This window comes from Electrona antarctica, assembly GCF_951216825.1.
Source record: "Electrona antarctica genome assembly, contig: scaffold_338, whole genome shotgun sequence".
Taxonomy (NCBI): domain Eukaryota; kingdom Metazoa; phylum Chordata; class Actinopteri; order Myctophiformes; family Myctophidae; genus Electrona; species Electrona antarctica.
In genome coordinates this window covers 125,001-137,500 of record NW_027638572.1, presented here as the reverse complement: position 1 = coordinate 137,500, position 12,500 = coordinate 125,001, and the positions used below count along the sequence as shown (strand labels likewise).

At 44.3% G+C, this 12,500-nt stretch overlaps 1 protein-coding gene across 1 annotated transcript in view; it reads right to left on the bottom strand.

The window, feature by feature from the left end:
- Nucleotides 1-5,946: 5,946 nt before the first annotated feature.
- Nucleotides 5,947-12,500, bottom strand: part of LOC306917928 (calcium uniporter protein, mitochondrial-like) — a 42,655-nt gene continuing 36,101 nt past the window's right edge. The window contains exon 9 of the mRNA XM_079530826.1: nucleotides 5,947-6,437. Coding sequence (XP_079386952.1) covers nucleotides 6,363-6,437 — 75 coding nt within the window. The 3' untranslated portion in view covers nucleotides 5,947-6,362. The remainder of the gene's footprint in view (nucleotides 6,438-12,500) is intronic.

The window sequence follows — 12,500 nt, the reverse complement described above, 5'->3', positions numbered from 1 at the left end:
ATATGATGCATTTTTGACGTTACCTCTGTCTGAGGAGGAGGTTAATGAGCAAAAGGAATGGTTTGAACGAAAAAAGAGAAAGTACTGTGCATTTATGGAAGATGTGGAAAGGTGGTTTTCTGAGGCTGGTCAATCATCACAAACCCTTGCTAGTCATGTAACAGAATTCGAGGATGACATAGGACCAGATGACAGTGTTTCCAATGTCCCAAGCCGGGCTAAGTCCCGCTCCAAGTCCCAAACCTCACGCACTTCATCAACGACATCATCTGCACTTGTCAAAGCTCAGGCTGAAAAGGCAGCCCTTATGGAGCGTGCTGCCGCATTAAAAAGGCAACATGAGCTGCAGGTACAGGAGGAAAATGTGAGGAGACAAAAGGAAATGGAGCAAGCCATCGCTTTAAAGAGACAACATGAACTGCAGGCTCAAAAGGAAATGGAGCAAGCCATCGCTTTAAAGAAACAACATGAACTACAGGCTCAAAAGGAAATGGAGCAAGCCATCGCTTTAAAGAGACAACATGAACTGCAGGCTCAAAAGGAAATGGAGCAAGCCATCGCTTTAAAGAGACAACATGAACTACAGGCTCAAGAGGAAAATTTGAGGAGACAAAAGGAACAATTGACACTCGACACAGAATTGGCAGCATTTAATGCAAAAATCTATGTTTTGGAGGAAAATGCATCAAGGAGTGGCTCAAGAGCATCCAATGGAATGCACTCTTATTATGACAATAATGTTCAAACCACCAAACAGCTCAATCCTAATGCAACAGTTTATAATCCTGCAAAGGTGAATTACAACATGACTCTAATAACTGACTCTGTAGCTCTCCCACAGGTTGTCCGGCCCAAAGAAAGACCAAACATGCAAATTACAAATTCACAAACTGTATATTCCCAGGCTCAAGAAACAATTCCTACCAATGACACTGAAATGTTGCCCAGGGTTTCTACTACACCAGCACAGCTGGTGCCAGGTTCTCAAGCCACAGTGCTGTATGACCACAGTCAGAACGACATTGTCAATATAATGCAAAAACAGAATGAAATAACCTCTTTATTAGTTCAACAGAATCTTTCATCTGCTCTTCCAGTGAGAACTATTCCTGTGTTTGATGGTGATCCTCTGCAATATTATGCCTTTATGCGAGCTTTTGAAAATGGTGTTGAAATGAAAACTAACAATTTTGGTGATTGCTTGCACTTCCTCGAACAATACACCAGGGGTCAGCCAAAAGAGATAGTGCATAGCTGTCAGCATCTGCCTCCTCAACAGGGATATCTAAGAGCAAAAAATCTTTTGAAAGAGCACTTTGGAAATGAACAAAAAATCACTTCTGCATATATGGAAATGGCTTTCAGTTGGGCACCCATTAAAAGTGATGATGTCGAGGCACTACAAGCTTTTTCTCTCTTTTTACGTGGATGTTGCAATGCAACAGAACAAATCATGCATATGAGAGAATTGGACATACCATGCAACATGAGGAGCATTGTCTTAAAGTTGCCATATAAGTTGCGGGAAAGATGGAGAAGCACTGCCTGTGACCTGCAAGACCGAAAAGGTCATAGGGCCATGTTTAATGATCTGGTCCAGTTCGTTGAAAAGCAGGTCAGAATAGCCACAGATCCGTTGTTTGGCAACATACAGGACACCCCACTCGCTGCCTCAAGTAGAAGTGCATGCCCCCCCCAGTCAGGGTCTGAAGAGCCACAGAGGAAGCAGTTTTGCCACTAATGTTGCTGTGGTGGAGGAAAAGGTACACTCTCCCCCACTCCAAGGCTGTTTGTATTGCAAAATGAGCAATCACTCATTGGAAAGGTGCTACCAGTTCAAAAGAAAATTACACAAGGAAAAGATAGACTTCATTAAGGAGAAGGGGATATGTTTCGGCTGCCTAAAAAAGGAGGGCCATATTAACAAAACATGTGTCAATAGACTGACTTGCAATGTGTGCAGCCAACAACACCCAGACATTCTCCACATTGAAAGAGAGGACAAAAGAAAATTCTCTGAACAAATTGAGCCATCTAAGGAGGCTGAACCAGCAGTTAGCGATGCAACTACTGAACCAACATTATGTGGTCATATTGGGGCTGGTTGTGTCTTGGATCCTGGCAGCTCAGGAACATTCTGCACAGAGAGCCTTGCCCAAAAATTGAATGTCAGCATTATGCTGCGAACTATGGGGCAGTCAAAGACTATATCTACACATGCAGTGTATGGCTTGGAAGTGTCTGCACTGGATAAAGATGATTTTGTTGATTTGCCTGAGGTTTTCACCCACAGCAGCATGTCGGTGAGTGAGAGCAACATTCCCAGACAGGAGGATGTTGATCAATGGCCATATTTGAGTGGCATCAAAATACACTAAATTGACTCTGACATCGATCTACTCATTGGAACTAATGCTCCTAAAGTCATAGAACCATGGGAAGTCATTAACAGCCAGGAAGATGGTCCCTATGCAGTGAGGACCAAAGTAGGATGGGTTCTGAATGGCCCACTTCGAGGTGGTAATTTGAATGACAGTATGAGCAAGAGGGGCTACTCTACTATTTCCACAAATCGAATCTCTATTGTACACCTAGAGGAATTGATCATTCAACAGTATAATCATGACTTCAGTGGGAAGACCTCTGAAGAACAAGCTGAAATGTCAAGAGATGATGTTAAATTCATGAACATTGTGCATAACTCACCTGTGTTGAAAAATGGTCATTATTCTGTTGACTTACCTTTCAAGAAGGAAACCCCCATCTTGCCCAACAACCGCTGCATAGCAGAGCAGCGTATTGTGAGCCTGAAAAGAACATTTGAAAAAAATGAGACATTTCATGAGGAATACATATCCTTTCTGAGTGATGTAATTGATCAAGGCTATGCAGAGATTGTGCCAGAGGATCAATTAAAAAGAAACGATGGTAAAGTGTGGTATATTCCACATCATGGAGTTTATCACCCTAGGAAAGGAAAACTAAGAGTTGATGGGATGCTGCGAAAGGAGTTGCAACTGAAGTTGGAAAAATCTGTTTTTTGGACAGACAGTACAACAGTACTTAAGTACATCAGCAACGAAACTAAGAGGTTCCACACCTTTGTGGCAAATAGAACAGCAGTCATAGGAGAAGCTACCAGCGTTGACCAGTGGAGGCACATTGGCACAAAGGATAATCCAGCCGATGATGTTTCACGTGGGCTGAAGGCCACTGACTTCGTGGCAAACATGATGGTGGATGGTGGTCTATCATTCAGAAGCAGCACGACTTCATGGAGGAGGACTTCAGAGGAGCAGGCTGACATGTTGAAACAACGCGTCGCCGTGAAGAGAGTTTAAAAAAGAATACACATCTTTTCTCATTGACTTCCCAGGAAGCAAGCAAGGCTGCGCTGTAGTTGTGACACAGGAAAGGGACACAGACTTGTCTCACTTTCTGTGGTGGCTTGAGGGCTATGTCAAGCCTTCTCCAGAAGACCAGTACACTGGAAGGGCCTGTCAGTCAACAAGCTCCATAATTTGCTATTGAGGGCACCAGAGAGAACAGACTGAAGACTAATAACGTTGATGTTTCTTTTCTCTAGTCTCTCTTTATTTCTTTCTTCTGCAGTGACGACAAAAGAAGATTCAGTCAAGATTCATTACATGTCACATACCACACACCCAATGTGTATTTTGTGTAATGGCTTCTTTAAAAATGTATTTTGTAATTGTGTTTATATATTATGCACAATTAGGGGCCGGAATGTAGAAGCCATTTCACAGTTGTATTTTCTGATTATTATTTAGCCTTAATATGTTGATTGTTGGCTAATTGAATTATTGTTTGGGCACAGACGGGCACGCCTCCCAGCCTCCTAGGCTTTAATTATGGACAGGTGTGGGGGGGAAATTATGCACCTACGTGGGAACACGTTTTTACCAGTAGCACAGAGAACAGAAAGAATGTGAGCCAAGAGAACAGAAAGAATGTCATATATGCACTTTATTTTCTATTAAAGCAAAGCAAAATGATTTCTGCCTGTGCACATTGGACTTCTTTATGCCTGCGTACGCCTACAACCACGGAATGGGTGCATCAGTGAGTTTGTCAACAATTGTTTGGAAGCTGACAAACAGCACTTATAACAATGTCAAAAAGTATAAAAGATACATACACACAAGTTACCCCATTTAGGCCTGAAAGAATATATATTCAAAGATTTGCGCCGCATTATTTTTACGATTTTTCAAAAATAGCAGACCTACAAGCTCGTAGCGCGCCACCGAGTGGCGCACTACGAGCTTGTAGATCTGCTATTTTTCAATAGCTAAAGTATAACATAATGCTTAGTTAAAACACCAAAAGGGGTTCCCGTCCAGAATGGGTCCCAGATAACGGTCATCTACAAAGAAACACTCGTCCAAAAAGTGACCTACAAAGCATTGGTTCTCCACTGGGGACCCCCAAAATAACCCTATTTGAACTGGGGACCCCCCAAAATAACCCTATTTGAACTAAGGACCCCCCAAAATAACCCTATTTGAACTGGGGACCCCCAAAATAACCCTATTTGAACTGGGGACCCCCAAAATAACCCTATTTGAACTGGGGACCCCCCAAAATAACCCTATTTGAACTGGGGACCCCCAAAATAACCCTATTTGAACTGGGGACCCCCCAAAATAACCCTATTTGAACTGGGGACCCCCAAAATAACCCTATTTGAACTGGGGACCCCTATTTGAACTGGGGACCCCCAAAATAACCCTATTTGAACTGGGGACCCCCAAAATAACCCTATTTGAACTGGGGACCCCCCAAAATAACCCTATTTGAACTGGGGACCCCCCAAAATAACCCTATTTGAACTGGGGACCCCCAAAATAACCCTATTTGAACTGGGGACCCCCCAAAATAACCCTATTTGAACTGGGGACCCCCAAAATAACCCTATTTGAACTGGGGACCCCCCAAAATAACCCTATTTGAACTGGGGACCCCTCCAAAATAACCCTTAATGAAGCAGTGTTGTATAAAGTAACAGTCATTGATAAAGTAAACAGACATATGTGACCAGATTTGACTGAGAGCCTGCCATCGCGCAAACTCTTATTTCTTCCCCCCCAAAATGAGTTAATAGCCCAGGCAGACTCTTAATAAGTATCAGAGCTGAAATCGACATGTAAATATGAAAGAAGTGCTTAAACATGTAGCTAGGTGTAATGTTAGAGTCCACAGAAGACATGTAAATATGAAATAATTGCTTAAACATGTAGCTATAGGTGTAATGTTAGAGAACCTTTCAAGCCTGTTTTCTCAACTCGCTATTACTCTATAAGCCATATCTCCAAAACCGGTGGGTCAAACTGAACAACCAATATGTCAATTTGAAGCTATGATTCCCTGCTTTCATATGACGTGTAAAAAAATCCAATGGCAGTCCCTCAGTCAAATGTGGTCACATATGAAGTAGCTAAAGAAGCCGTAATCTATAATACAGAAATAGTTCTCTATGGAGTAACGGTTATCTGTAAGGAAAGAGTAATTCCTAGGGGTCTAACGATTTTAACAGCGATACGATGCGTATCACGATACATGGTTGACAATACGATACATGGTTGACGATACGATACATGGTTGACAATACGATACATGGTTGACGATACGATACATGGTTGACGATACGATACATGGTTGACGATACGATACATGGTTGACGATACGATACATGGTTGACGATACGATACATGGACCATATTGGTTCATTATGGCGATACGATACGATTCAATGATTTGAAATCGATACAGTAACTATTTAGCAAATAAATGAAATCTGTGTGAGACATGTGGATAGTGCTGTTTTTTTAAGGGAAAATGTATGCATTTGGATATAAATAAGTAAACACAGTGATTATCTGGAAAACACAGACATTATATTAAACTAAGTAATTAAACCCACTCTTTTTCTTTTTTCTTCTTAAAATTGCTAAATGCGACGCACAAAAAATACTATTGATACAAACAATTATTTGCATTGCAAAACGATTCGATACCCGTAGCACTTACCCTAGCCCCTTAGATAGCACTTTATGTAGTCATAGCACTTTATAGTATATATATGTATAGTATATATGTATAGTATAGTATAGTATGTATAGTTTATATGTATAGTTTCATTATATAGTTATTCCACTGTTACGTTCTTAGCTTATGCATGTTTCATGATAACTACTTTTTATGTATGTGATGTATTGACATGCTTTTTTGTTCTTGCTTAATGTGTGTGTGTGTGTGTGTGTGTGTGTGCGTGTGTGTGTGTGTGTGTGTGTGTGTGTGTGCGCGTGTGTGACACACAGTCAGTGTACAGTAAGGGTGTGTTAGGTAGATTGTAGCTGCTCCAGTGGTTGCTGTAGCCGGATTGGCTTTTGGAGTCTTTTCAGGTCATTCTCCACCTGCAGACAGACAGACAGACAGACAGACAGACAGACAGACAGACAGACAGACAGACAGACAGACAGACAGACAGAGCATGTTGTTTATTTTAGTTGAGAGACAAAATATATATATATTATTGAACAGCGACCATTAATGCCTGATGTTTGGTTTCCGGTATGGATCTGAGGGTTTGAATTCATTTCGCTCCTACGCTACTACAATGTGGAACGCCCTACCAACAGCCATATGATGATTTCATGGTTTCTTAGAAGTGTATATTTGTACGTCTCTAAATGTTCTGATTAATTGAAAATGGAGGACCCTGATGTAAACAAGTCTTAGTGCTTTTTTCTGGTTTTATCCTCAGTAACAGGTTTTGTCTTGACTTGTGCTTTCGTTGAAATGTACCCATTCTACATGTACCCATTCCACATGTACCCATTCTGCATGTACCCATTCTACATGTACCCATTCTACATGTACCCATTCTGCATGTACCCATTCTACATGTACCCATTCTACATGTACCCATTCTACATGTACCCATTCTACATGTACCCATTCTACATGTACCCATTCTGCATGTACCCATTCTACATGTACCCATTCTACATGTACCCATTCTGCATGTACCCATTCTACATGTACCCATTCTACATGTACCCATTCTACATGTACCCATTCTACATGTACCCATTCTACATGTACCCATTCTACATGTACCCATTCTGCATGTACCCATTCTACATGTACCCATTCTGCATGTACCCATTCTGCATGTACCCATTCTACATGTACCCATTCTACATGTACCCATTCTACATGTACCCATTCCACATGTACCCATTCTACATGTACCCATTCTGCATGTACCCATTCTACATGTACCCATTCTACATGTACCCATTCTGCATGTACCCATTCTACATGTACCCATTCTACATGTACCCATTCCGCATGTACCCATTCTACATGTACCCATTCTGCATGTACCCATTCTACATGTACCCATTCTACATGTACCCATTCTACATGTACCCATTCTGCATGTACCCATTCTACATGTACCCATTCTACATGTACCCATTCTGCATGTACCCATTCTACATGTACCCATTCTACATGTACCCATTCTACATGTACCCATTCTACATGTACCCATTCTGCATGTACCCATTCTACATGTACCCATTCTACATGTACCCATTCCGCATGTACCCATTCTACATGTACCCATTCTGCATGTACCCATTCTACATGTACCCATTCTACATGTACCCATTCTACATGTACCCATTCTACATGTACCCATTCTGCATGTACCCATTCTACATGTACCCATTCTGCATGTACCCATTCTACATGTACCCATTCTACATGTACCCATTCTACATGTACCCATTCTACATGTACCCATTCTGCATGTACCCATTCTACATGTACCCATTCTACATGTACCCATTCTACATGTACCCATTCTACATGTACCCATGTACCCATTCTACATGTACCCATTCTGCATGTACCCATTCTGCATGTACCCATTCTGCATGTACCCATTCTACATGTACCCATTCTACATGTACCCATTCTGCATGTACCCATTCTACATGTACCCATTCTACATGTACCCATTCTGCATGTACCCATTCTACATGTACCCATTCTACATGGAAGACATGTGCATCATCATCATCCGAGAAAACGCTTCAGGTCTGTCCCTGCGGCTGGAGGAATGTGACATCTTCAAAGGGCCTGAAAATACATCAAGGAAGAAAGAAGTGCTTGAAGGAGGGAAAACAGGGACCTCGCATTGATTCGTACTTCTTGAGAAGTCGATCAAGTCAGTCGAATGAAGTTCAGCGACCGGAATCTCACCAAAGTTCGCAGAACATCAGCCCCCCTGAAGAAGGAAACTCAAGCACAGTGGCGGAGGCAGAGGAATGTATGGAGCCCATCCAGCCAAAACCAGCAATGGAGAGGAAGATCAGTGGAAACAAACCCCAGGTGAAATGGCCTGGAGCCTCGGAGAAGAAACAATGGGAGACAATAAACAGGGACCTGACCAGTGTCCTACAAAGCATGAGCGGCACAGTTGAAAGAAAGCTTGACAAGATGGGAGACATCATCTACTCATACGGAGCAGAACGGTATGAAGTAAGGAGCAAGCAGGCAAAACTACCAGCATTAGAGAACAAGTCCAGGCGGCAACAGGAGATCGATCGGCTCATCCGGGAGAGAAGGCAACTCAAGAAGCTGTGGAGGAAGGCTTCTGATGTTGAGAAGGAGGGCATCAACATCCTCCAGGGAAACCTCAGAGGCCGGCTAACAAGTCTGAGACGAGCAGAGAACTTGCGAAAGTCACGGAAAAAGAGAGAACGTGCAAGATCACGCTTCTTCAAGGACCCCTTCAAGTTCGTGAAAACACTATTCACCAAAGAGAAGGGAGGAAACCTAAAAACATCAAGGCAGGAGCTGGAAACCTATCTGGAAACGATGTATGCGGATGACAAGCGGCACGAACAGATAGCTATTCCATCTGACATTCCACCAATTGAGGAACCTGAACATCAAATGGACATTAATCCTCCCAAGTGGAGGGAGGTGGAACACGCAGTGAAGCGGGCGAGAGCTTCATCAGCCCCAGGGCCAAATGGAGTTCCGTACCGAGTCTACAAGAATGCTCCAGATGTTCTTCGTTTCTTGTGGAAACTAATGAGAGTAGCCTGGGAGAAGGGAATTATACCTAAAGCATGGCGCAGGGCAGTAGGAGTCCTGATTCCAAAAGAGAAGGAATCCACGGATATCAGCCAATTCCGACCCATCAGTCTGCTTAATGTAGAGGGTAAGATTTTCTTCAGTGTCATAGCTCAGAGGATGTCCAGCTATCTGGAGAGAAACAACCTTGTGGATACATCAGTCCAAAAAGCAGGCATCCCAGGGTTCTCTGGATGCCTTGAACACACCAGCATGATCTGGCACCAAATTCAGTCTGCTAAGAAGGAGAAGAGGGATCTCCATGTTGTTTTTCTTGACCTCGCTAATGCGTTCGGATCAGTCCCCCACAGTTTCATCTGGGCATCCTTTGACTTCTTTAGGATACCCGAGACCATCAAGCACCTGGTCAAGTCCTATTTTCAAGACCTTCAGCTCTGTTTCACCACGCCAGACTTTACCACCACATGGCATCACATGGAGATTGGCATAATGGCAGGATGTACCATTTCACCATTGGCATTCACCATGGCGATGGAAGTCATCATAAGAGCCTCCAAGTGGGTGGTGGGCGGTGAGCGGCTAACCTCTGGAATCCGGCTACCACCCATCAGGGCCTATATGGATGACATGACAACCATGACAAACACAGTACCTTGTACCAGGCGCCTCCTAGGAAAGCTCCAACAGAACATCACCGGGGCCAGAATGAAATTCAAGCCATCCAAATCAAGGAGCATCTCCATAGTTAAAGGCAAACTGATGGAACAAAGGTTCTTCATCGATGAAGAACCTATCCCAACGGTCACTGAAAAGCCAATCAAAAGTCTCGGAAGATGGTACGACTCAAAGCTTAAAGACTCTGATCAGGCACACGAACTCAGGCAAGAACTCATCAAAGGCCTGGAGACCATTGACAAATCCATGCTGCCTGGCAAGCTGAAAATCTGGTGCCTGCAGTTCGGCCTACTACCCCGCCTTATGTGGCCACTAACCATGTATGACATCACACTCACAAGAGTTGAGAAGATGGAGAGGATGATTAGCTCTCATCTGAGAAAGTGGTTAGGGGCCCCTCGATGCCTAAGTAGTGTGGCCCTGTATGGCCAGGGGCTACTCCAGCTGCCCCTCTCTAGCCTCACTGAGGAGTTCAAATGCACGAAAGTGAGATTAGAGATGACCCTGACAGAATCAAAGGACACCGTAATCCGAGCTACTGCCCCAACCCTGGCAACAGGAAGGAAGTGGACTGTTAAGAATGCGGTAGAGCAGGCAAAATCTGCTCTCCACCACAGTGACATCGTGGGCCAAGTTCAACATGGAAGAAGTGGCTTGGGGTTGGGTGAAAAGCGACCCTGCTGGAGCAAAGCAGCCTCCCGGGAGCGGCGTAAAATGGTTGTGGCCGAAGTCCGCCGACAGGAGGAAGCAAGCAGGTGTACCAAGGCTGTGTCGCAAGTAAAACAGGGCCAGTGGATGAGATGGGAGAGTGTGGAAAAGCGAAACATCAGCTGGAAGGACATGTGGGAGATGGAGACAAGCAGGATAAGTTTCCTTATTCGATCCACCTATGATGTCCTCCCTACCCCTACAAATCTCAACCAATGGCTGGGCGAAGATCCATCATGCCCCCTGTGTTCAACACGAGCTACACTAAGACACATCCTCGTTGGGTGCAAAGTGAGCCTCTCCCAAGGACGATACACCTGGAGGCACAACCAAGTACTCAAAGGCTTGGCAGCAACTCTGAAAAGCAGGAGAACCACCATCAATGCCTTGCCGCCCAGAGTAACCAACTCAGCCAACCCAATCGCGTTTGTTCGAGAAGGGCAACAAGGACAGCGGAAGTTCCCACCAAGGCCCAGGTTAGGTGAACTGGAGGCAGCCAGAGACTGGCAGATGCTGGTGGACGTGGGCCAACGACTCACAGTTCCACCAGAGATCGTCATCACCAACCTGAGGCCTGACCTAGTCCTGTGGTCCAACTCACAGCGCAGAGTGTACTTCGTGGAGCTTACAGTCCCTTGGGAGGATGCAGTTCAGGAAGCCTTTGAAAGAAAGAAACTGCGATATTCAGATCTTGCAGCAGAGGCAGAACAGCGTGGCTGGAGAGCAAAGGTCTGTCCAGCAGAAGTTGGATGTCGGGGTTTTGTGGCAACATCAACTGTGAGGCTGATGAAGGACCTTGGCATCAGCGGACAAGTCCTACGTCGGGCCATCAAGGAGCTATCCAGACTGGCAGAGTGGAGTAGCCAGTGGCTTTGGCTGAAAAGGAAAGACCCTAGCTGGTCTCCCAAATAAGCAGGCTGGGCAGATGCAGAGGGGGGTGCTTCTGGGACGCCAGAATGCACTGCTGAGCCTACTGGAGACGTCGTGGGGTTAAATCAGCGAAACGTTGGTGAAAGTAGGACCCCACTTGACAACCCCTGTGAAGTGTCTGTCCAGCTGTCTCGACATCACAGTGCTCAAGTCTTCGATACTTAGGTATGCGGTCAAGTGCAAGCCTGGCTCAGGGAGTAGGACGCCCCTGCCTTGCAGAGTCCCTAGGCACTTATGGACTTAACATCATGTCCTGTGTTTTCGAAATCATACCCATTCTACATGTACCCATTCTACATGTACCCATTCTGCATGTACCCATTCTACATGTACCCATTCTACATGTACCCATTCTGCATGTACCCATTCTACATGTACCCATTCTGCATGTACCCATTCTACATGTACCCATGTACCCATTCTACATGTACCCATTCTACATGTACCCATTCTGCATGTACCCATTCTACATGTACCCATGTACCCATTCTACATGTACCCATTCTACATGTACCCATTCTACATGTACCCATTCTACATGTACCCATTCCACATGTACCCATTCTACATGTACCCATTCTACATGTACCCATTCTGCATGTACCCATTCTACATGTACCCATTCTGCATGTACCCATTCTGCATGTACCCATTCTACATGTACCCATTCTACATGTACCCATTCTGCATGTACCCATTCTGCATGTACCCATTCTACATGTACCCATTCTACATGTACCCATTCCACATGTACCCATTCTACATGTACCCATTCTACATGAGTGATTCTATTCCACGTCCGATCATAGACATGGTCAAAGTCAAAAGTCAAAGTCATACGATTTGTCACACACGTTACCAAGAGCCTTTTGTGGTGGTTCTGGAGAACCGTGGGTCTGACCGACTCGATACTTCCAGATCCGTCACTTCGCCCAGTCACACAATCCTTCTTTTCCTAACATCTCCTCCAAATCTGGAACTGAATACATCTTAGACGCCCCGTTGCAAGTAAAAGGCCTTTTGTCTTATATCTATAACATTATTTCTAA